The 26,492-nt window shown below is 35.7% G+C and overlaps 1 protein-coding gene across 11 annotated transcripts in view; it reads right to left on the reverse strand.

The window, feature by feature from the left end:
• Positions 1-318: 318 nt before the first annotated feature.
• Positions 319-26,492, reverse strand: part of CEP128 (centrosomal protein 128) — a 489,572-nt gene continuing 463,398 nt past the window's right edge. For all 11 annotated transcript variants that reach the window (XM_072762163.1, XM_072762162.1, XM_072762169.1 and 8 more), the window contains 4 exons: positions 23,827-23,904; positions 20,239-20,355; positions 8,261-8,369; positions 319-1,452 (listed from right to left, as the gene is read on the reverse strand). In XM_072762163.1, coding sequence (XP_072618264.1) covers positions 1,325-1,452; positions 8,261-8,369; positions 20,239-20,355; positions 23,827-23,904 — 432 coding nt within the window. In that variant the 3' untranslated portion in view covers positions 319-1,324. The remainder of the gene's footprint in view (positions 1,453-8,260; positions 8,370-20,238; positions 20,356-23,826; positions 23,905-26,492) is intronic.

Here is a 26,492-nt window from a genome sequence, read left to right on the forward strand (position 1 = left end):
GGTATTGTGTCTCCTTTGTCCTCCTTAGCACAATGACTGGCCCATAGTAGGAACTCAGTAAAATATTTCTGTAATGGATAAATGATAAAATGCATGGTTGTACTCTCAAAGGTTATGTAGATTATGTACTTTTTTGAGATAAAAGATCTCTGTGTTCTGTAGTAACAATCCCAATCAAGTTCATAGACAAAGAGTGCCATTTCTTCTGGATATTCAAATAAAAAGTAAATTACCAAAACATATGGTAGTGGAAAGAGAAGCATCTTTACAAAATATGAGAAATCTAATAAGCAAGTATACTTTAACAAACACAACATGTAGTTAGGAAGGTATTGCTTTATTGTTCTTGTGCCTCTGAAGAATATTCCAACATGGCCCAGTGGGATTCAGTTCCTGGATGTTTTACTATTAGCATTTAATAGAAATCTTTCTCCATTGGTAGATTAGCATGTAAAGAGCAGAAGTTCTTAAAAACACTTTGATATTGAGAAAGGCTGAGATGCTGAAAGTATGTAGTGTCAGATTATACGAGAACTCTTGCAGAGCAGATCTTATAACACATGCGTTTGGTAACTGTGCATTTGGTCAGAGTAAACCCAAAGACAGTCCAGAATATGACTGAAGTGATTGCAGTGAGATAGTTGGCCACAGAAAGATAAATAAATAAATTGTGCTATGAATTCTTTACAGTGTTCTACAATTCAGGTATCACTTGTAAATTCTTTATTGCTATTAAAAATGGATGATTGGAAATAAAATTTTAAGATACTGCATGTAGTAACAGACTGCTGAGATGATGGATGTAACAATCCTGAGCATTTATAGAGTGGACTGCCTAATATTATATATGCATAACTCCATGACATGTTTTAACATGTGAAAATTAGGGAGAAAGCATTTTTAAAAAATCAATTGTATATAAACACTCTCTGAATCTAAAGTGCTGGCAACTTCGGCCTCAAGGAGAACTCATTTCTCTCCTTCTTAGCCAGTCATTTGTAAAAGATCCCAATTATAAATACAAATTATGGTTGGGAAAATGTGACTGATCACGCCTGAAAAAGGAAAATGCATAGTGAAAAGTATCTCTCTTTCTCTGCTGGTATAAATTGTCAATCAGTTAGCTGTATGTCATTCATGGGTTGATCTTACTTGGATTGATTTAACGTCTATCATTCCCAAAGACCAATATATTGTTATGTCAGTCAGTGTTTGGCAATGCTAAAGAGCAGAAGTTGCGGATTCGTCTGCTAGATAATCTGGGCCAAACTGCAACAAGGACAGATACTCTGTTACTTGTAAAACACTCATGTGAAACAATGGATTACATTTTGCTTTTTTCGTTTTCATATTCCTCCTTTTTAGACTGTGGACTCGTTCCATCCATTGGTAAACCTGCGGCATCTTCCTTGATTGAAGGTGATTCTGGAGCAACTGTTCTTTTGGCAAATGCTGGCAAGGTGAGAGAAAAGACAAAAATAAACCTAGATGAATAGAATCCTTGGACTCAAAATTGTAAGTAATCACAGTGTCTGATCCAGTTTTCTATAAACTTTATATGAAATGACAGACCTTCAGTATAGGAATAAACATACTAAGTTTACTATTTTTTGGAAAACATCTATTCACAGGATCTAATTTGGGAGGGATCTGAAGAGTATCTGAGAGTGGAAGATGCGTGTTTGGTCAATACACAATGATACAAAGCACATGGACAATTTTGGAGGGAGAAATCTTCAGGGCCTTCTTTTTACAGAATCTTCTTCGTTACACAAACAGACTAGATCTGGAATCTAGGTTTACTGTTTTTCTACAACCGCCTACCTCTCAACTGTGCTCCAGATGGGCACGTCCAACTACTTCCATGAAATACGCCTGCCTGATTTCTAATCTCTGATGCTTGCCCATTCCTTACTTTTTCCATCTTAGAAAGTGACACACTTATCTCCTTCAGCCTGAGTTTCTCCAACTTTGGTTTCCTCCTTCCTTTGTCCTATCTGCTCCACCCATCCCACTTAAGAGTCAATTCTGAAGGCTTTACTCACCCCAGGCCTCCGGCTCCACACCATCTCCATTCTATCAACTCAGCCTAAGCCATCGTGTTCTCTCTTCCTATTTTCACTGTGTCGCCTTCTCCACACCACAACCAGAATTATCTTTCTAAGAGGTAGATCCAATTATTTCACTCACTCTCCTACATAACCCCTCCCCGCATGCCCCAGTGGCCCCCCCAGGAAACCCAGAATAAAATTCAAACATCTGACTGGCTGAAAAGGCTCCCTTGGAACTTCACCTCTCTCCCTTTCTCTCCTCCTCTCTCTCTCCTTTTATCCTCGCCTGCCCCCTCCCTCAGAGCTCCATCTTTCTAGAAGGCCATACCCATTCTCCTGTGCAACCTTTGTACTTCCTACTCCCTCTATCAGGGAAACTATTCCCAACCAGTTTTAACTCTGCTGATTCTTGCCATCCAGGCTTCAGCTCAGTTGTAACCTCCTCAGAAAGGAATCTCCTGATCACTAATCTAAAGCAGTCTGTTCCAGGTATTTTGTCATTTTACCTTCATAGCACCAATCATCATTTAAAATCATCTGTTTACTTGCTTACTGCCTGTTTCTTCTCTGGGATAAGGTGACGTCTTCCATCTGGTTCACTTGCTATGCCCCTCTCCCCCACCTGGGTCTAACAGAGAGCCTCCTGTATAACCTCTTAGTAAATACTGTTTGAAGAAGTGAATATACTTATGGGATTCTTAAGAGATAGTCAACTGGGGACTTTCTAGCTGCCTTCTCGAAAGTATCTACAGCGTACCTTGCAAATCGAAATAATCAGAACTCAGTTATTTAAAAATTTCTGACATGGAACTGGTCAGTGAAAAGACTATCGTGCACACAAAAATCACTATCACATGAAATGAGCCTATAAAATGTTGTCCTTCTATGAAATAAATATATCCCTAAGGGATGAGAAACAATTTTTTTTTAACCTTTATCAGTATCCCTACATTTTGACTACCACAAATCTTTGGCATTTTATTCTGTGAGTCTGAGCAGACTACATATGAGGCAGTTCAGTGAGTCAGTGGATCCTGACATACAACATAGAAAAAAGTGTGTTGTTCTTGCTGTGGATAAATTATTTTTCACAGGAGGGACTTAAACCTTCACAAAAGGCACCTCAAAACACAAACAGAATAGTAACTTTTCTTTTCATAGCAATGTAAACTGATGTCAGAAAGCAAAAGAAAGTTCCTTTTAGTAACTTTCATTGATTTACTTTTTTTTTTTTTTTAAAGATTTTATTTATTTATTCATGAGAGAGAGAGAGAAAGAGAGGCAGAGACACAGGCAGAAGGAAAAGCAGGCTCCTTGCAGGGAGCCCAACGTGGGACTCGATCCCGGGTCTCCAGGATCAGGCCCTGGGCTGAAGGTGGCCCTAAACTGCTGAGCTACCAGGGCTGCTCAATTTACTTTTTTAATAATATCAAGTTAAATTAATATGTATGCTTCACATTCCAATCCTACAATAATCTGAAGAGAACATTTCCCCCCACCCCTTGAAAAATCACAGTCCTTTCTTTTTGGGTTTATTTTAATAAACATTATTGACAACAGTTTTAGAATTACAGAAAATTTGAAATCTGCATTCATTTCTAAAATTCAGTTTAGAGATACCAACTCCATAAACATTAGGGATTTTAATCTCAAAGGATTTGAGATTTCAAGAAGTCATGAGATTACTACAGCCCTCCCTCAAATCCAGTCTGTTTCTGGCCCCAAGGGTGAGGGCCCTGTCTTGGGGGTTGTGTTCCTTTAGCCTAAAAGGAGCTATACATGGAGACTAGTGGTCAGTCACTACTTATAAAAAGTAAAAATGACAGTTTCAAAAGCTGGCATTATAAGTCTCTCTTTCTAAGCCCCCACTGTCTAGAGGCTGAAGGTAATGGAATCCAAGCCTTCTAAAAGAGTGTCCTGAATCACGGCCATCACTTCTAGCCAGCCAGGATAAATTTGGTAGTAATCATGGCTCTAAATAATGGATTTCTGTGTTCCTATTTCCAATGGTAATATAAACTTACAATTTATACATTTCTTCCCTTCTTCCTGGCAGAAGGAATCTACCTTTTCTTGAATTGACCTGAACTACACAAAGCTGACATAAATTACTACTTAAAACAAACTTTCATTAATGCTGGATCATTTCAGAGACCACAAATTATGCAGTATTTTCCCATTTCCTTTGTTTTTTCCATGGTCAGTGATTCTACGCTTTAGTTTGGTCACAGTTTGACAGGGCACCTAAGTCAGCAGAATGAATGCCTTAGCATCTACAGCACAGACAAAAGGGCCAGTACAAATCCCAACTTGAGTGAGAAGAAGCCTGTTCTGTGGGCTCATAAACTCATGTCTGCCTCAGCACCTATAGTTATGTACTCTTCATGTCTCTGTACAGGTCTAAACTGCTCTAAACTCCAACTCCCAGCTTTCATGTTCCATTGAGAAGGCAACAAGAAAATCGAACACTTGCTAGTCAGACATAAAAGCTGGGGTTCTTAGCAGCATTTTATTTTTATAAGATGCCTTTTCAGCCAAAGTGTACATACACCTATCAAATAGTACCAAGGAGATATACAGAAAGGTAGCAGCTTCTACCCTATCCCTCCCAGTACCCCAATTCTGCACCCCAGAGTTAATCACAATCAACCCTTTTAGCCTTCTTTTCTGTATTTATTTCAATTTTTGTGAGAAAAAGCTGATATTGCTATTTTCTGATTTATCATTTTTAGACGTATTCACACCCATCCACTTCCCCGCACATCATCCTCCTTATATAGTTACATTTCAACTTCTAGTTGTGTCAATAATGAGTATTTATAATATTATGTAAATATGACTCACACAAACATAAGAAGCATACTATGACAACGCTTCTTTTCTTTTCTTGCCGATTTTTCCCCTGGAGTTATTAACTGACTGGTGTTTTTATTTTTGTTTTTTTGTTTGCTCTTTCTCTGTGACTATCCTTAATGATTTTTAATGACTCAGTGAGATCTGCCATATTCTAAGTGCTCAACTGAGTCAAATAACCTAACATCTTTATTTTCTAAAGATTTTCCTGATGAAATCTTTCCTTTCTTCTATCAATTTGAGAGAACTAAATATGAGTGTCCAGATTAAAGTGTTCACTCATCAAATAGCTGTTTGAAGAGCAAATAAAGTAAGATCCACAGGGAGGCAAATCATCACAAAACCCACTGGGGCTAAAGAGAAGATCCTCAAAGGTCCCAGGGCTGGGGGTAGGGGTAGTAGCGGTGGTGGAGAAGATTATTTCAAGGGAGTGGAGGTCAAAACAAAAAGACATAAACTTTTTCAATATTAGATTTTGGGAGAGAATAGTGCAATGACTTCAGAAGGACAGTTACTTTCAACCTAGATTTTTATAGTCAGCTGAAGTCTCATCCAGTGTGAGTAGTGGAAGAAATCTATTTGCAGAAATGCAAAGACTGGAAGCATTTACCTCTCTTTCTTTGGTGTGCTTACACAGAAGAAAGAACTAAGACAAACAAAGGAAGGCATGTGTTCTAGAAACTTGGGCATCAACATGGCGGGGGGTGAAGAAAAATCTCAGGATGACAGCCATGCAACAGGTATGGGCTGGGTTAGCCTTTCTGACCTGCCGACTCCTGGCCTTTGATTTGTTCTTTCACTAATCAAGTACTGTTTCTCTTGAATGGATTTCCTAAGTATCTTTTCTCTCCTATTGCCCCATTCTTTTTCTTCTATTTTCTTTGTGGCTTTCTCAACTTTGTCTCCCACCTTTCTAGTTTTTCATATTTTAAATTTCTGAGACCTTTTATATTGTGTTCCTTTCTCATAGCATCTTGCTCTTATTTTTAATGGATATAATATTTTCTTTTCAATTTCTGAGGACATTAATGATATTTTAAAAAGACATATTCTATTCCCCATATGATCAATTTACTGTAGGATCATTTTTCTGTTGGTTTTGACATTTCTCCTTCTTAATTTTGGAGGTTTAAAAGGAGGTTAAAGAAACATGACAGGATAATTTCTGTAACTAAGCTGGAATTGTTTGTGCTACAAGAATGGAGACATATTCAGGGTGATCCTGATCCACTTTTAAAATACCAAATTATGAAAAAACATATAGAAAGTTCAAGGTTCATCAGACAAGTAAATAAAAATAGCTATGATCTCTAGAAATAAGTTTTAATTCAATCACTTAAAATGATTAATAATAAGGTACCTATGATTAAATTTTTAAAAGTATCCTTGAAAGCATGGGGTTAGGTATGGAGGAAAATCATAAGGCAGACTTGTCAAAAAGAGGAATAGTAAAAAATAAGCTATGGATTAATAAATTATTTAACAATAAGTTAATGAAGAAGTTTCATTTTTAAGCTGAATCTTTCAGTTAGATCTTACAATATAGACTATACTAAGTATTTTCATATCCAAGTTATGTTCTCAATGATATTTTTTCCTATTCTTATTTAACTTTGTTTCCTTTTGAGCAAGTATTTATAAAGAAACTATGAGGAATAGATCTTAGAGAAATGACCACAGCTGGTCATGAAATGCTACTGAGTGGAAAGCTGGATATAGTTTCTTTCACTGCCTGTCATAATAATAATAAAAATTCTAAAAATCTTGATGTTTTCCCTCTAATGTCTCCTAACCATTATTTCCTAGGTGCCTTTTTTGGGAGCCTTATGAAAGTCATAATGGGAGAATGAAACAGCAGTAGAACCATGACCTCTGTGCTCATATCATGGTACTATTTACCTCCAGGTCCCTGAATGTCTTAATGGGTGGGATACTATGAGGTTTGGTGGTGTTTTGTCCCTACTCCCCACCTACATGTTTACATATGACCAACAGACCTGAGGAAGATTTTCCATTTCTTCATATGAAACACAAAACTTTTGTGTATGCATGTATCAGATTTTGAGGTACCATAATCAGCTTGAGATACAATCTACATTGAAGGGCAGCTGCCAGATTAGAATAGCAAGGGTTTTATGCAGAAATATAAAATCACTTGGCAAAATGGTTAGGACAGGAAAGAGAAAATTCTCAGCCTTTGGAATAAAATAATCATGATATAATGAAAACCAAACCATTTATCAGAAACTGATAAATATTTATTCAATGAATCCATGAATATAAATCAGCAAAAATGAGAGTTATCACTTTAGGATCTGACCTATTTCTTTGTGGCTTATTTTGGTATTTTATTTTATAGCAACCTACATTTTTAAAATGACAGAATTGTCAGATTTAATACACAAACTCTACGCCCATGGTAAATTGAGCATCTAAATGATTATTTAAATAAGTTATTAAATAACATTTGAGATCCAATGGTTTGGATAAAAGTGGACTTAAAAAATTCATATACTCATTCTATTAATTGAGAATTTACTATATGTTCTAAGTAGGACACTGAGGAAACACTAGTCAACAAAACAGACACTGCTTTCATCATGGAATTCACTCTTTGGTGAAGAGAATAATCATTAAACAAAAAGTCACTCAAAAAAAAATAACTCCATCGTTATTCTAAGAAGATATTTAAAGGAAAAATGCATGATGGGCATTCATAACGGACACCATATTTAAAACTGTAGGTTCCAAAGGCTTCTTTAAGGATACTATATACAAGTTGAGACTTGAAGAATAAGCATTGCAGGAAAGAAGAGAGGTAAATGGTGGGGGATGGTGTATCACTTGGTCAAAAAATTCATACCTTGTTCACACTGATAACATTTTATCAACATTTAAAGTATGTTCACAGAATGAAATCTAGCTACTAACAGTATTAGTATCCTTATTCTTTACATAAGATGATCTATACTGCCGAACAGTTCTATGAAAATATTTTCTACTCTTTGATGATTTAAATTTTACCATATCATCATCTAACTGACTTTACCCACTCATCCACAGTTACTAGAAACTTCTGTACAAAAAATTTGCTTAATTAAGATGATTACCTTGGGTGATTCATTTTAAGTTTTTCTGAGCAGTGTAAGGTCTAAAAAGGGATTCCATACACTTTTTAGTAAATCGGGTAATAGAAATGTATCTGGGGGGTGCTATAATTATGATTCATAATAACAATGTCTTCAAATTCCTAACATGAGTATTACTATTATGTACTTGCCTTACATTTTAACCTTTCCATGAGTTGTATTTCCTTAAATCCAATTTAAAGACTGGTATAGGACTTCATTACTTACAATTCAAGTGTGAAAATCGTGGACTAGACAGGAAGTGACTGTGATCATGCCAAGAGGATGAGTGCTCGAAACCATAAGTATGGGAACTTTCAGCAAAGAGTCTGTCATCCTAAAACAAAGAACACAGCACTTTAGTTCACTGATTACAAAATGTAAGGATCAGGATTCATTTAAATGTGCTGAAAATGAAATAATCTATGTTATATAGCAATTTAATTGTAAAAAAAAAAAAAACATGTGCATGCTAAAGAAAAATATTTTTAAAAAAAGGGGAGAGAGAGAAGGAAATCACCCGTGGTCATGACAGTATGACATATTTCTTTCTAGTCTTTTTTTCTTATGGATAGGTTTTACAAATTTGTTATAAAACTGTGTTCTTCACTTATTTACACTAATACTCTGAACACTTTTGAAGTCACTATATTATCTTAACCTTTAGCTTATGTGTTACTCATATACTATCTAGTGGATAAACTATGATTCCTTCAACTATTACTTTATTGGGCATTATGTGGTTTCCAATGTTTTACTCCTATAAATAACACTGTGAAAATATCTCTAAATACATACCCTTTTCTATATTTAGGGCTATTCCTTATGACAAATTCTTAGGTGGAAATACTGGGTCAAAAAAAAAACCAATTTGATGTTTTTAAATACACTTAGCTACACTGCATTCCATAACGATTATACCAATCCTCTTACTCATTCAACAAATATTTAATACATAAACAAAAATGAATACAGAAAAAGGCCCTTTCCTCATGGACTGTATGAATGAATGTGTTCTTATACCCAAATCTCAGTTGAAAATGGGGAATTAATTTTAACTATAAATAATTTATTAATTAGATTAAAACAAATGCTTTAATATATTTTTCTGTAATAAACAGTGAAATTGCTTTTTTTTTTTTTCCTCTTGGACATGTCCTAATTACTTATAGTACCCTTTATTTTTTCTTTTTTTCCCCCCAGTTATTTATTCATGCAACAATAATTTATTGGGCACTTAGTGTGTGCTGGTCAAAGAGCAAACAAAACATTGAGGTATACAGTTATGAAACTTTCAGGTTTGCAGAAGAGAAAGGCACCAAATAACTAACTCTGCAAAATATAATAAAGTGAAAAATTATGATGAGTGCTATAAGAACAGGAAATAATTAAATTTAGATTCAATGTCAAGAGAAGTCCCCTCTGGGATGTGATATTTAAAGTGATATTTGAATGCTGAGTGTGAATAGGCCGGCAAAAGCTTACCGGGTGGAGGATGAGAAAGAGGGAGCCAAGGAGGAGTAGGAGATGGTGGTCGGCGGACTTGTGTGAACGTGCTGAGGTGAGGATTTGGTGTCTGAAGAACTGAATTAAGGCCCCTTGGCTTTGGCCGCTATACTGGGGGGAAAGTGGTTATAGTGAGATCCAGAAGTGAGATTTGGATTTGGATTTTTTTTTTTAAGTTACAATCAGAAGGCAATCAAAGGTTTTATGGAGATTTCTATTTAAATTTTAAGTAGATTTAGATTTAAATTTCTCAAAGATACTTTGGGTCACTATGTGGAAAAGAGACTGAAGTGGCACAAGTGTTGAAGGGTGGGGGGGAACCAGTTTAAAAACCGTAATTGAGGGCACTTGGGTGGCTCAGTGCTTGACTGCCCAAATTTGGCTCAGGTCGTGATCCTGGGTCCTAGGTCGAGTCTTGCATCAGGCTCCTCACAGGGAGCCTGCTTCTTCCTCCGCCTGAGTCTCTGCCTCTCTCTGTGTGTGTCTCTTATAAATAAATAAATAAAATCTTAAAAAAAAAAAAAAAGAACTGTAATTGAGGATGACTAAGGAGTCAAGCGAGAGGAGGAGCTTGAGAATGCTATCAGAGTCTAGAAAAGATATCTGTAGGTCAGGTGCCCCCCATGGATTCCTCCAAACATGCCCACACAGTATAGGGCCTCGTGCCACAGGACCATTGGATGAATCAGCTGTCATTCTCTGTATCAAGTACCAAGTTTATATTTTATTTTTTGGTCACATATATATGCATGCAAGTATAAAAGAAAGGCCAAAGAGAACAAGTTTATGTATAATGATAAAAGGCCCATTTATTCTGAGGTAAAAGCATGAACATAATCCTCAGATTGTTCAAGATCATTAACCTTCATGTACCAAAAGGGAGCTTAGGTCTATTTAATATGAAGGCCCTGAGGTTTTTAACCAAGCAATTTATGGTTTTTACTAATTATGGGGATTTCATAAGAAATTAGAAGTCATTCACTGTAGGATCTCTGGAAAGAAAATGATATACTTTGTATCCCCAGTGCATTTCAATAACTACTTTAAACAAGCTGACTGGGGGCAACGAAAGACAGGGACAATAAAGCTAGCTTATCACAGTTCACACATGACATACTTTAGGCCTGGGTGGAGGTGGAAAATACACAAATGAAAAGATTTATGTTCTCACCAGTGCTAGAAATCTCCATTTAAGCACAGTTTCTATATGAAGCATGAAAGAGAAAAGCATAATAAATGGCTTCCCACTAACAGATGCTTTGATCATTGTGGGTCAATAAGAAAAAGAAAAAATAAGGGAAGCAAACACACATTTTTTGCCCACCGACACCTGGACTGCAAAAGACAGTGAGAGTGGAGCTGTAGGTCTGGGTGTCTTGCTCAATGAAACACAAGGCAAAGAGGGCCTCAAAATGGGCCTCCCAGAGGAAAGATAAAGCACCCCAAAACATTCAGATCCCATTCATCCTTCCCAAAAGACATGGTTTTAAATTTCTAAAACAAATCAACTGGCATCAAGACAATAAGTTGCATGTTTTCTGTTACAGAAAAAGAGTAATTTATATTTTCAATGACAAAGTCAGTTTATTGGCATATGACAATTAAAATATGGCACTGACATATTTCACTCTTAGCAAATTTGGAAAATACAGAAGAAACTAAGAATAATGCAATAAATTTAAAATAGCCTATTAGCCTAATTTAAGGACATGTTTTCTGATTCTTCTTTATAAATATCTGTGAACGGAGATTACTATTTATTGACAATTTTATTTTCTACTTTTTCATGTAGTATTATATATGGGAGTTTTTTCTATCATCATCATCATCATCATCATCATTATGGTTATTCCACAGTTTATTTGACTAATCTCCCATTGTTGGAAATGTTAAGGCTATTCTCAGTTCTTTTTTTCCTATTATAATTTGATAAACATCTTGGTGTGCAAAGCTTGGCCCACACTTTAAATTTGTCAATATAGATTTAATATGAGGTAACACATTTTAAGGGTGCTTTTTAATATACAATTCATCTAAATTGTCAAATTTATTGTCAGTATGCTGATACTCATAACATTTCCTAAATATCCTTTTATTGTCTATGAGAGTTTTAGTAATACCCCTCTTTCGTTCTTAATGTTAGCAATTTGTACGTTCTCTCCTTTTTCCTAGTCAATTTGGGCAGAGTTTTTAAAATTTTACTGATGTTTTCAGAAAACTTGGTTTTGCTTTTATGCCCTTTCCCCATTTTCCTGCTTTTTATTTCATTGATTTTTGCTCTTATCTTTATTATTCTTTTCCTTTTACTTTAGGTTTGTTATTTTTTTTAGTTTCAAACTTGGATTATTATCAACTTTTCTTCTTTTATAATGCACACATTTAATAATCTTCTCTCCAAGCACTATCTTAACTGAGTCCTACAAATTCTGATAAATTGTACTTTTATTTTTATACACTTAAAAATATTTTCTAATTTTCCTTTTGAACCCCCAATGGGTTATTTAGAAATATGTTGTCTATTTTCCATCTAGGAATCTTCCAGATATCTGTTATTGATTTCTAAGCTTCATTCCATTGTGGTTAGATGACATACTTCACATAATTTCAATCATCTTAAATTTATTGAGATTTGTTTTATTTCCCAGAATATAATCTATTTTGGAGAATGTTAAATGTGCACTTGAAAATTATATATAATCAGCTGTCGTTAGGTGGAGTATCCTACAAATGTCAATTAGGTCTAGTTGGCTGACAGTGTTGCTCAAGTTTCCATATCTTTACTGACTTTCTGCCTACTGCTTTATCAATTACTGAGAGAGGGATATTGAAATCTTCAACTATAGTTACAGATTTGTCTATTTTTTCCTTATGATTCTATCAAGTTTTGCTTCATATATTTTGATGCTCTGTTAACAGGTACATACGATTTAGGACTGTTAGTCTTCCCCTTTAAAAATGTTGATTTTTTTTCAAACCATTCACATTCCTTGTTTTCATGTATACAAGTGAGGAAGCTTACCTGTAATACATCTTAAAGTTGCAACAATTTATAGGTCTTCAAAAGACTGTTAGACTCCCTCATATTACCTTGAAATATAACTAATGAAATGAATCCTAAAAGAATACCCCCAAAGAAAAATATCTCACAATCTCTTTGAACAATCAACATACCAGAATGTGGAAAAAACAACCAACCAACCAACCAACCAACCCTCCATTTTCTCCAATTTTATATTGATATTTAATTTGTGGAATTTCTATAACAACTAAGTTTTACAAGGTAACCTTGAGATGAGTGTTTCTAATTCTTACCCATCTTTCAATCAAATACTTAAATATTTAAATGGAAATACTGGTTAAAAAGGAAGATTCTTTGCAATTTTAGGAATCCTAGCTTTTGCTTTTTACCAATTCTTATATCCTTAGCACAAGGACCTATTTTTATTGCTGTCTTAAGTCTCAACAAGCTAGTTAGCCAGAATTCCCTGCAAAAATTCCACTGGGTGAAGGGACTTGCATTTTCTAATATTTTCCCTGGGTTTCTTCCACTTCTCTTTCATAACCCACATTGTAATTGGTTTCTTAAAAGCTGTTCCAACCTGACTAAATCTCTTTGCTAAACTGATCTCTAATGATTAATATTTAATGACGCCCACCAAGTATTTTTCTCTCAGGAATATTGTAAGTTCAAAGTTTAGAAGACAGATGATACATGTGATTTTTCTTTTTAATTTTAATTTATCCAACCCTTCCCCTGGAGAGAAGGAAAAAACACTTACAGTGTTTCTGGATCTGTGGCAGCAATGTTTTCCTGAATTTGTCTCTTGCCTAACAACATACTGTACCTTCATCTCTTCCCCACTCTTAATTCCCAATTCTCCATCAGTGCTTGAAAAAGCTTGAAAAAGCTTAGCCTCTTCTTCAGTAAATTTTATTCCTATTTGGAAGTTCGACCTGGCAGATAGTTTACTTAAAGCCTGTCTTCTCTATCTTGATCTGCATGGCTGCAATTTTAGCTTTTAACTTCAATGAGGGTTAAGCTTTCCTTGTTTCAATCCTTCCATCTACCCATCCCAATATCCCAGAATTTAGCACAGTGCCATTTGCATTTAGGAACTTAAAAATGGTCCTATATGCTCATTTCTTGGCCAAAGAACAGCAATTAAAAGTTTGCTATGGCTAAACCAGGGAAATAGGAGACTGCCAGTCTCACATTAAAAAATGAGGGCACTGGAGCAGATCATGTCTAAGTCCTTTGGGCACTAACATTTTATGATTTTAATCTATCTGAATAGAACCACTGAAGAAACAGTATTCTAACTATGCAAACTATCTTTACTATAGGAAATGCAAATTTATACAATACTATAAATTCAAAGCCACACTTGTCCACAGATGAAGAGACTCACGAAAATACTGTGCCAGATCAGGCCATGTGATTAATTTCACTTTATCCAATTGATATTTTATTATATATAATTTAATATTCCCAGTGACTCACTCATGAAAAAGACTGTACTTTTTTTTTAATATACCTTAGATTTGGACCCATATGACTTTCATCTATTTTCAGAAGCCAAATCTTCCCACAATGGATAAAAATTTGCCATAAATAAGGATATTCAACAAAATGTGCCACTGACTTATGAAACAAAGGAAGATATCAAAGATGTTTTAATAATGGTGTCTCATTGGAATCAGTGCTTATTCTCTTAAGGGACTACTGTAAAGGAAACAATGATTGTTTGGATAAATATGTTACAACATTTAAAAAAAAGATTTTATTTATTTATTCATGAGAGACAGAGAGAGAGAGAGAGAGAGAGAGAGAGAGAGAGAGAGAGAGGCAGAGACACAGGCAGAGGGAGAAGCAGGCTCCATACAGGGATCCCAACATGGGACTCGATCCCGGGTCCCCAGGATCAGGCCCTGGGCTGAAGGCGGTGCTAAACCCCTAAGCCACCTGGGCTGCCCAGATATGACATTTTTTAAAATTAAGACTAATAAGACAAGTAATCAGTATTCTTTATGTTTTTTAGCATCTGGGATTTTGTATTTAAGGTGATTAAAAGTGTTATCTTTATAGGTGAATTTCTTCACAATCTTTCCTAATGTTCCTTTCAGTAAATTATTGGGAAAGGTGAAAGTATGATGCTTATTAAAGGTAAAGTTTGGTAGAGGGGAGCTCAAGTAGGTTAAAAAATTAATATGCTCATCTAAGTATCCATGTTGATTCCTAAATAAGCACCTTTGACTCACTGCAACAAAAAAGAACTCCAATTCATTTGGCAATCTTTCATTTTGCTTTAAAGAGGTAGATGAAATCAACTAAATATTATGGCTGGCAAGTTAGTATTGATCACTTCAAAAGAATAAAAATCTCTAAACTTCAGCATGATTTGATTGCTTAAAAAGTTTCAGATGTGTCATCTAAACATTACTAGAATAACAGTATTTAAATTTTTGTTAGAATTCCAGAAAGGCTGAAGTTAGGGGAAAAAAAAAATTACCAGGTTAGCATGTATAGTATCCACTGTGTATTCTGGAGTTAAAGATAAGGCAGACAGTGTCCTCATAAGTTATATAATCCAGTAGGACAGTATTTCCCAAATTTCAGTCATCACCTATAGATATACTATTTTTTTTAACGTTAACTTCAAGATTAGCCTTGTACCCTAAATCGCTATATGGGAGAGGCTTAAAGGATGGGAGATTGGTTGGGGATGGGGGGAGCCTGGAGCTGTATCTGCATAGCAGTTTATATATGATTTCTTATCAAAACATGGAGAGGGGTGGTTATAAGTGAGATACCCTGAGTATTATGGGGTTAAAGATCCTCAAATTTCCCATGGTTGCTACTATTGTTTCTAAGCAACATCTGTAAAATTATCCTCAATAATACACTGGTGATGCATTTTAATAGTTACTAAATAAAAATCACCTATAACTTGAATTGTGCCAGGAGTTATGTATAGGGCAGTAGCTACTATTGGAGAAGATTTAAGATATGTACAGAAATAGCTGACCTAAGAGAGGACGTGTTAACAGCCTTTAATTGCTATGAGCAAAGTATAAACAAATCATGGAGAGATTCAAGGAGGGAGAAACAGCTTCCAGGAGAAAAGCATGTACTTATATCATACACATGCTTACATTGAACAAATATGACAAAGGGCTTTGGCAGACTCTGCCTTCATAAACTGTGCTGAAAACCATTGTCAACACTTCCTCACCTACTTCATCTTATCCTGCAAAACATCTGCTTCTTTAAAAAGATGTTATGTACTAAGTCTTCAACTAGAAATTGAAAATCATGATTTTCCTTTCAGGAGGAAGGAAGGGAAAAAAAAACATGCCTTCTGTGATTTTACTATAAAATCCACTGCTAATTAAAACTATATATTTAGTATGGGTAGAGAGCAAAAAGGGAGGGCAGCATGGGGATTTTTTGGGGACAAAACCATGCTCCTCTTTGAATTCAGATTAGGAATGCTAGGTTGACTTTCAAACATTCTGTTCTATTTGAAACAGCTGGGATAGCAAGGAAGGGTGTATGTTCTACAGAAACCCAATTAGATGAAAAAGAGGCCATGAAATGCTTCTGTCGTCTACACACAGACAGGAAATGTTGTGTCAGGTTCAGCTTTGAATTGAATTCTAAACATAAACTTTTAGATCAGGCTTTGTCCTATTAACTTGGTCAGTTTAGTATATTATGCTTTCAGAAACTGGGGACATTGATCCTGCTGAAAATCTTGAAAGATTTTGGAAATATGATTTTTTTTTTTTTAGTTTTTATTTAAATTCCAGGTAGTTAACATACAGTATAACATTAGTTTTAGGTGTACAATATAGTGGCTCAACACTTCCGGACGTCACTAGGTACCCACCAGGATAAGTGCACTCCTTAATTGCCATCACCTATTTAACCCATCAGATTGCCACAGAAGTAAACAGCAGGAGGCTGCTGTAACCTAGACAGAAAGGGCACCTGATGTACACTTCCTGCTCACTGTTCTCTCCACCAGCAGTATGGTTACGCTGGACGTCTCGCTGCCTCCTTACAACAGCAACAAAATGAGAGAAGCCCGTTGCCAATATGGTTCAACTATTCCAACAGTTATCTGTCTGTCAACAAGAATGCAGTCAGGATTCTACAACTGTAATGCTAATAGCGATCCACTTCCAAACAAATGTGCATGAAACACTTCTCTGCCCTGTCATGACAAACAGCTTTTCAAAAGCCTTGGCATCTTTCTTTTCTTTAAACACTCACGGCAATTTATTGAGGCCTCCTCCATTATAGTATTTATCCCTTTCTCTTTTGGACTCTACTTTGTGTGAAGGCTTTTGAATTGCTAAGGGTTGGTTATGATTTTTCTTTTTATGCCATTGTCTCCAGCCCCTAGCAGAGTGCTTATATATAGTAGAAACTCAAATGTTTGTTGAATGTTGTATCGAAACAACACAAATGTCCTATAATTAGAATGGAGGCCCCCAAAAGGCAGGAAGCTTCATCTGTTTTGTTCACTGATGTGGGTCACATGCAACTAGTAAGTTCCTGGCACATAACTAACACTGAGTGAGTATTTGTTGAATGCATGGATAAGTATTATGACTTTTCAAAGAGCCTGGAAAGTACTTGATTAGTAAATAAAGAAGAGGACATACTGTATATATGTGCAGAGGAAGAAAGGCAAGGTTGGTAATTCCTCCTTTCTTTAGGCCAGGGGTTGGCAAACGTTTTCTTTCGAGGACCAGATAGTAAATATAGTAGGTGTTTTGAGTCATTCACTCTCTGCTGTACCTACTTGACTCTGCTGCTGAACATGAAGGCAGCCACAGACTATATGTGAATAAATGTGCGGCTGAACTTCAATAAAATTTTATTTACAAAAAACAGTTGGCAGGTAAGATTTGCCTCATGGGAGGTAGTTTGTTGACTCCTGCTCTAGCACACGGTGCAGGAATTAATCTCTTCAGAGAGACAAATAGGTAACTATTCCCTCTACAAAGACCATGCCTTCTGCATCTTTATATGTCCTGTATCCTCACCTCAATTAGGTAGTACAGAGCTTTGCAGTACGGTAGCTGTATGTTTGTCAAATTAAACTGAATCTTACAGTAAGTGATTTCCCAGAACCACAGTTATCAGGAGAACCAACAAATTCAAGTCACTGCATTGTGCCTTTTCTTTGAACTCTCCTACCAAAATACGAGGGAAGTTAATAGCTGTGGAAATAATATCATATAAAACTGGGACATCATCTCTCTTGATAGTGGACCAATGCCTTTTACTTGAAGCATATCCTTCAGGATGTCAATAATGAACCAGAGGTAGCTCTTCTGATTATCCATGAAGCCAAGAAATGATTAACAACTCTCTCATTGTCCATCTGAGCTCATGCTTCCTTTGAAACATTTTCAGTAAATTTTCATAAAAAGCATATAAGCAAATTGTTGTTGGCATCTACAATGGGCCAAAAGGTGCTCCCACATTTTCTTTTTCAATAACTACAAAAATATGATCTTGTGGGTGCTGAGTTAGATTACTGCATTATTTCAGGCCAGACATCTGTTACAAATGGTGCTAGTCTACATATTCATTACTGAAATGGATCAATTGTTTAAAATGTTTAAGTAGTATTAATGTGGAATGTCATCATAAAATGTGCTTTGCGGCCTTCTCTTGCACTACCTGTCTGCAAAATTTTCAACTTATTTCTCATTTTGCTAAGCGTTGTCCTCACTCACAAACCAGGCTTCAGCTGCAAATGTAATTTTAAAGAGAACTCCAACAAGATTACTTGCTGAACATGTTAAACATTCATAGCTTTGCCATATGCTGTTATGGAAATTACACTGATTTAAAGCAATCTGGGTGTCACTAGATAGTACTGAGTCACGTGGTATCAAATCTAACCATAGTGAAAACTAATGTTTTAAAGGTTTCATTTGTGTCTAGACTTCTGTTGAACTAAGAGGCATGTATTGTTTACGTATTTTTGGAGACAACGGATTTTCATGTGTTAAAAATACAGTCCTACATTTGGTGATTTCTAGAAAAATTAAGGTATATGAGGCCCAAATTTACACTATTAGAGCTTAGCAGTCAAGGACACAGATGACCGAAGCCAGGCAGATTTAGGCTGTAATCCTGGCTCAATCATTACTCTACAACCTTCAATATAAAAGAGGACAAATAATGGTGCCAACCTGACAGAGTTGCTGCAATAATTAAATGACATAATGCATGTAAAACATGACAACATGACACCTCCAAACAGCAACTTCATGTGGTCGGGTCAGCAATGAGTCGGTAGTGCTATTTGCTATGACTGCCTGACCCTCGTACTTCTGTTGAAGGTTAGCAGCAGCCCCTGTAAGTGGTAGAGAGATGCTTGAATATACAGGACCTGATTTGGGAGGTCAGAAGATGACTTAGTGAAATTAGGATCTGCTATATAAGGCAACACAGTCATTGTTATAGTCAAGAATACGAAATGATAAAAAACAAAGGGAAAAAGGCACAAAGTCAGAGGATGCCCTTTGCACAATAAGAGCATCGATAATGTGGTATAACTTGTTTTTATTTGGGATGGGGAAAGTGGAGAGCTCATTTTAAGCATGCTAGGGAAGGCCTTATGGAAATGAACACTGTCTTTATATTCACTGAGCATTCCATCCAATTACATTCAGAGGAGGGAAAGAGCTTCTTAGAAATAATTACATTTGGCTGTAATAAGTGGATATATACAGTGTAGGGAATATTCATACATATTGAAGTCTGTGAGAATATAAAAAAGACAGAAGAACCTTCACCTTTTTTTCCCCTTGACTTAGGAGTGTACATTCAAATATATAGATGGATTCTTTCTAGGTCAGTGTTCCGAATGGGGGTACAATTTTGTTTTCTAGGCAATGTTTGGCAGTGGCTGGAGACATGTTTTGATGTCATAACTTGCAATGCAGGACACCATTGGCATCTGGTGAGTAGAATCTAGGGATGCTGCTAAATGTTTGATAATGTGTAAGACAGCCTCCACAACAAAGAATTATCTGGTCCAAATGTTAATGCCAAGGTTGAGAAATGCTGCTCTAAGCTAATAACTGTTCAGGGCCAAATGGGTTTAAAATCACCCACACCCCAGGTGGATCTTGGGGATGCTAGAGAATGGTAGGCTTTTTTGTTAACATGGACAAATCTTCTGAGTCTCTTGAGTTAATTCCACACTAATGAACCATAAGCTGAAGTAGTTGTATGGAGTTCATATCCTGAGGAAAAGAATGATTATACATGCCAAGACTAGAGGTTACAAAGTATTATGTGTTACTTGACCTTCTGGAGCCTTTCCACATTGAGTAGCTGGACTGACACACAGTGGAGGGCAACCACCTATGCTGAGTCCCTGACCAACCAAGAGACCAGGGGTCTCCTGGCACATGATTTCTTAAGTGACATCAATGCCAAGAGACATGTTCAGCAATAATGGCCTAAAATTAAAGAGAGTTTCCAAGTAAAAAGTTACAGGTACAATCTCTGGAAATTGTACTCTCTACTCCCACAGATCTGAAGGTTAAGGAATATATTTCATTTTATAAGCACCCTTCCATGAATCCTGCAGGGACAGCTTTGAAGGCTCTAGTTATAAACACAGATAATGCTCAAAGACTGAAAATGTATATATAAAGGGCATTACTTTGAAGCTTCTGACTCTATACTTGATGTCATCTCGGTGCTGCTGTAGAGACTCTCTGTGAACTCTGTATTTAGAATATCTCCCATCAATTCTCTCTGCAGATAAACTGCGGAAATCCTGAAAAAACAAAAACAAAAACAAAAAAAACAATGTCAAAACTGGTAGATGAAAGTAAACACAGTACCTGAAATGAAAATAAGAAAGTATTGATAATTACAGGTGTTTAGAGAGATCTGAGGGAACCATAGGGTCCCACTTTGGTAATTTGCCTTCTTTTCACAAACCCTTATGCTAGTCTGAAATGACTGACACTTTACTTGAAGGGAAAAAGGTTAAAATAACAGTGGGTTGTCCTCAGATGGTCGTTAATGACACCATGCCAGTTTTGAATGTTGTGCACTCTCTCTTGGAGTAGTGCCTGACATCAAAATATTGTTTAAAAAAGAAAAAGTCACTGGGGCACCTGGGTGGCTCAGTTAAGCATCTGATTCTTGGTTTCAGCTGTGGTCATGATCTTGTGGGTGTGAGATTGAGCCCTGTGTGGGGCTCTGTGTCAGTGCAGAGTCTGCTCCAGGTTCTCTCTCCCTCTGCCCCTCCCCTCGCTTGCACATGTGTGTGCATGCACATGTACTCTCTCTCTCTCTCAAATAAAATATTTTTTAAATGTTACCTTTAAAACTAGAGTCCTCTTTTATCATTAATTCTTAAGCAACATTCTACCTGTTAACCAATATATCACGTAGATTTTTAAACTGAAGGATGCTTCATTTGCCCTCAAAAGTATAAAGAGCTTCAAGTTGTAAAGAAATTAAGAAAAATGCCACTCATTCATTCATTCATTCATTCATTCATTCTTCTTTCTCCCCCACCCTCCGCTTCCCTTCTTCCTTTCCTTCATTTTTTGGGGAGAGGATGGAACATAGCAATCATGATACTCAGTTATTTAGACATTTCTATTATGAATTAGGGAGAAATTAGAATAAAATGAGGGCAACTGATATGCATATGTAAGAAAAATTATCTATGGGATTTAGTTCCTCAAATAGTCCTAAGGAACTTATTGAATGTTCAAGCTAGAAGAGGTATTAGAATTCTAAAGTTCTCATTTTTATATATAAAAAGTTATAGCCTGGGGAAGTTAAGAATGATTTGCCCAAGACTAGGCAATTTGTGACAGATTGGGCTTGAAGCCCAAAGCTATTTCCCTTCTACCATACCAAATATGTAAAGTTTAAATATGGAATTGTAGAGTTGAACCACTTCTTTCAAAATAAGGTTAAAAAAAACAAGAGGGCCTATGACATTTTTAAAGAAAAAAACTATCTAAATAGGATGAGATTTGTATTTAATAGCTTATATTTACTGAGTCATAGACATAGGACTATCAAGAAACTTACATGTGAAATATATCTTCACATAGATGCTAGTGATGCCAGTATGAATAGGAACCATAGAGATAATATTGTTCAAGCCCCTCATTTTAGGGATGAGGAAGTACCTAAGATATTAAGTAATTCTGCCTGGTACATAAGCTCAGATCAGAGCTTAGTCTTTGGGCTCTTGTTGACAGCATCTTGGTTTTTAGAAAGTTTTAGAGGTTTGAGAAACAATCTACATCTCATAATCTAAAGGCTTTATGCATTTTTATTTAAGGCCATGTCTAGTTGTTTTCATTAAGTTGATGAAATAAGCTCTTTTTAATCACAGAGATGAATTCAGAGTATATGTAGAGTGGGTTTCAAGTTAGAGGCAGTTAAGGCAAAGAAAATGGGCTTTGTAGTTAATACAAGGAACTAGATCACAGTTCCAACTAATTTTTATACTCCAAGCTTCAGTTTCTTCAGAGATGGCGGGGGGGAAATAATGTCCATGGGTAGGGTATCTCTGAGGATCTGAAAATAATGTCATATAGGGTTAGAACATAGCTACTGCCTGCTCCATAATACTGCATAATACTGTGCAGAATACTCGCTATGAACTTGTTTCCATTTAAAGCTAAAGGTTTCAATTTTAATGATTAACATTGGAAAGTACAATTATGAACTTTGAAAAATACTCTCCCTAAAAACTTCACTATATAGGCATCTCCATATGTGTGTATATATATATATAAGCTAGACTTGTAGATAATCACTAGCCTATATGATGAAAAAATTATAAAACTTTTTGGTAATAGCAGAGAACTTTTTAATTGTACTTATGAATATTCTGTTCAGTGCAGGATCCTGGAGAAAAAGTGAGCTGTCACTGGAGGTTAAATTTTTTCTTTTTTATCCTGGCATAAGACAGACATCTGTTTTTCAGTGACAAATGCCACGTATTTACAACACCTTCTCTTGTCTGCCCTTCCTTCCCTCAAGATGACTTCTGTTAGCTACAGAGGAAAAAGTGGAAGGGATATGGGCATAACATATTGCCTGCTATCCACATTGGGTAGTAATGGGAGTCAAAATCACATCTCATTGGACACTGGTTTCGTAACCCTTTGGTAGACTGCAAATAAATAATCAAATTGGAACTTTAGCAAAATGTACTAGAAACACTTGGTTTGTTCTATTTGTGAAAGCCTAGATTTCTGGATGTGTCAGCTCAACCTTGGATCCTGTTCAATAATGTTTAGTTACTGAACTATCAAAATATGCTTAATGAAAGGTGATTTTAAGATAGTGTAGATCTTGAGAGCCACATTATATCAGTGCCTCTGATAATCAATATGTCATGATTAGATTGTATTTCCTACTCCTTGGATTCTCAAATAAGATTTAAATAAAACCTAACTGTAACATAAGTTATATTTTAAAGCCAATGTGAAATAAGAGGTTCATGGTTTTCAAAGAACACTCTCGCCATTGCTAGCTTTAGCCATATGGGGCCAAGATATCATAAATCACTACAGTTGTTCATTATTATGTGTCCCTAAAGGGATATGCAAGGTATTCTCCAGTCTGAACTTTGTCTGGCAGGATTGGTGGCAGAATGATTTGTTTTGCATGTCTCTTCTATGAGAACTTCAATAAGTTACAGTAGGTAAACCCACACATGTAATTAATTTCCTTGATAATGAAATGATTTGTGGTTAGAGTTCTATCAATAAACAGCATGGGATATAAAATCTATAACTCTGTGGATCTGAATTCAAATACCATAGCATAGAGATAACCTGTGTACTATCATATCTCTAAAACAAACAGCACTCTGAAAATTTGCAATTAAAAAAAGAAGATAGTCCATAAGTTAAATTTGCTTGTCAAAAACGTTATCTATTGTGAATGTAATGTGTAACTGGTTTTAAGTCTTAAGTTTTCCTAAATTAAAGTTAAAGCTTTCGGAAGCCAAATGAGCTTCTTGTGTGAGGGTAAATCTTTATTTTCCTCCATTGTGGTAATATAGAAGCTCCAATATTTTCGATCCTGACTTAACAACGTCAATAAACTCTGATAAGGTGGAGTATTAAGAATCCCCAATTTTTTTTTTTTTTTTTTTTTTGGTCTTTCTTCCCTCCCTACAATCTTCTTTGCACATCAGGAAGATGTCAAATGTTCTCACTCAAATAGGAATACTGAAAGAGACAAGCCAACTTTTTCTCACTCTGAAGTCTTTGAAATCTTCTAGTAAGCTCAGTTTCTCAGGCACAGACTCCAGATGGTCCAAGGCCAATCGGGTACTCTGAAAAAGAAAACATAAGGAAACCAAACATTATAAAAAATTGATCAATACTCTCAGAATCCAAGTACTAAAAATCACTTGTACTACGGTTAGAAGCAATTCAAGGCATAGATTTAGAGAGTCAAAAAAGAACAGATATAATAGTATTTCTAAGATAAACAGATCTTTCTAAGTCAGGAGAGTTATTTCCTTTCAGTGAGATGCATCTGCCAAACTGACTTACATATAAAAACTCTTCCTGGATAATTACTTTCAATTGATATGCTATAAAACTTCCTATAGAGCACTGCATATTAATATTAATTTACAAACCTGCTTCAGTGAACATCAGAAATAAAGCACAAAATAATACTGAGAAATAGATGAATTCACACTTTTCTATGGCACATATTATAGATCTTCACCTGCTGCCATTATAAAGAAGAAAAGAGTTTTCAACAATTGTTTTAGTTAAAAAAGAAGGTCTCATAAAACTTGGGAGAAACATCTGAAATTAAATATTTGCAACAGGGACAAAAAAAATCCCACTGATTACAAAAAAAAAAAAAATTAGTCTTTGATTAGCTGGCCACTGGTTTATACTCACTAATATAAACATTAAGGGGGAAAGATCTGAAAATTAGTTTAAAGGCAATATGAACTAGAAGTAGTAGCATAACAATGAGACTAGATAGTCCTGTCACAAGGCCAGCACCTCTTTATATTCTTAGTCAACAAAGATATTAGCTTTTAAATTTCAAATGAATTATAATTATTCAATGAAGTAAACCACAAACCCTGTGGCTGGTGCACAGGAAGAACATGGAGTGCCTTGTGAGAATAAGTTTGCACAGTGTTGTGGAAAAGTTAGTGGCCACCCAATACTCCATGTGTTGCTACCCTATGTCTCCCATGTGAATGGTCCTGAGTGCAAGTGACATGTCTCACTCATGAGCTGAGTCAGTTAAGAGCCTGTGTGTTTGTTCCTGCTTCCATTCCAGTCCTTGCTATGAGGACCCTGGAGATCACATACTTCTGATGACATAGCTACAAGAGAGAGGAGAGCCATTGGCCATATTGGACTTCATTTGAGTGAGACATCAACCTCTATTACGTTAAGCCATGAGAGTTCAGGATTTGTTAGTTATTACATAGCACAAATGCCTTAAATATTGAAAATAATGCCTGAGAAATACATAATTAGATATCATAAGCTAATCAATTGGTCAATTGGCTTTTTTTTTTTTTTTTTTTTTTTTGTAGGAGGCAGCTCCAAGTTTTGAGGCTATGAGGATTTCTTCCCCCAGAGGGAGTTCAGTTTTTCTGGAACCGGACACAGTTAGGAACTGGTTTTACCATCATTTGGTATACCCACTTACACTTAATTTTCCTATTTTAAATCCTCTATGTCACCCTACTGCTGTTGTCTGCCCTCAATCCAGAGCTTCTCCAGTACACATATACCCTTGCAGGGTTTGTGTTGGGGTAGGGATGGAGACAGAGAGTTGAAGGTCTAACTTCTCCTTGCAGACACTTTTAATATACTCATTTCCACCCTTTCCTTCTGTAGTAAATGGTACATCCAATTCAAAAGTTTCTCAAATTCTGCAGGGTGAATGACATTTCCTTCCCATGGGTATCCTTGTGACAGGCACCTGGGTTTTACCTTCTCTGTTTTGAATTCATTTTACCATTTTTCTTTCAGAGTTCTCCAACTTGGGAGTTGGACATGTCTTCTAGTTGTCAATGCATAAAATCAGTGTTTCTCTTTCTTCATATTCTTATTTTTCTAATGTGATTTTTGAGAGAGCAGAAACACCCTAACTTCACCTTTTTGAAACTGGGAGTTCTATGTGCTGTTTCTTCAAGTTCATAAAATCTTCCTTTGGAGTTCCATTTAAAGAATTTAGTATTTTCTTCCTTCTGCTTAACATTTATAGGCTTGTTAGGTTTTGTTCTGTTTTTTTTTTTTTTCTTTTTCCCTGCATGTGCTCACTTAAATGCCCATGCATTTTAAATGGCTTCATTTAATTTTTTCATGTGTAGGAAAGATTCACTAAAATGACATGTCTCTTAGTATAGGCCCCAACATGTAGGTTTAGGACAGCAAGTAGTTTTAGCCACCATATGTGCTATATTCATTTCAACAGTAAAATTAATAGATTTCCTCAAGAATTGTACTGGCTTTTTAACAACGAAATACAAATCCATGCCATGGTGATTTTAAAACAAAATTTTTTGCATCAAAAAAAAAAAATCTTCAAAAACAATGATTCCAATAGACTTGTAGTTTGGAAACTTTATTTCCCTTTCTTTAATCCCATAAATTTTCACATTCAGAAGTGACCCTCTGAACTGGGGAGAAGTATGTTAAACTTGTTTTGTTCTTAAAATAAGCAAATGATTTCTTTCCCTACTATAAAATTGGGCATGTTATGCAAATATTTTTGTTTAAATTTTTAAATCAACCAGGTGACTGCATGAAGACATTTTTTTCTTGCATATTTTCACATACTAGTTTATTTTGACTATTTGATAGTTTTTGGATGCATATTCGAAATGGCTATATATATATTTTTGAGTGAATCTTAAAAAAGTCTTTGGCTCCT

The sequence above is a fragment of the Vulpes vulpes genome, chromosome 6, assembly GCF_048418805.1.
Source record: "Vulpes vulpes isolate BD-2025 chromosome 6, VulVul3, whole genome shotgun sequence".
Taxonomy (NCBI): Eukaryota; Metazoa; Chordata; class Mammalia; order Carnivora; family Canidae; genus Vulpes; species Vulpes vulpes.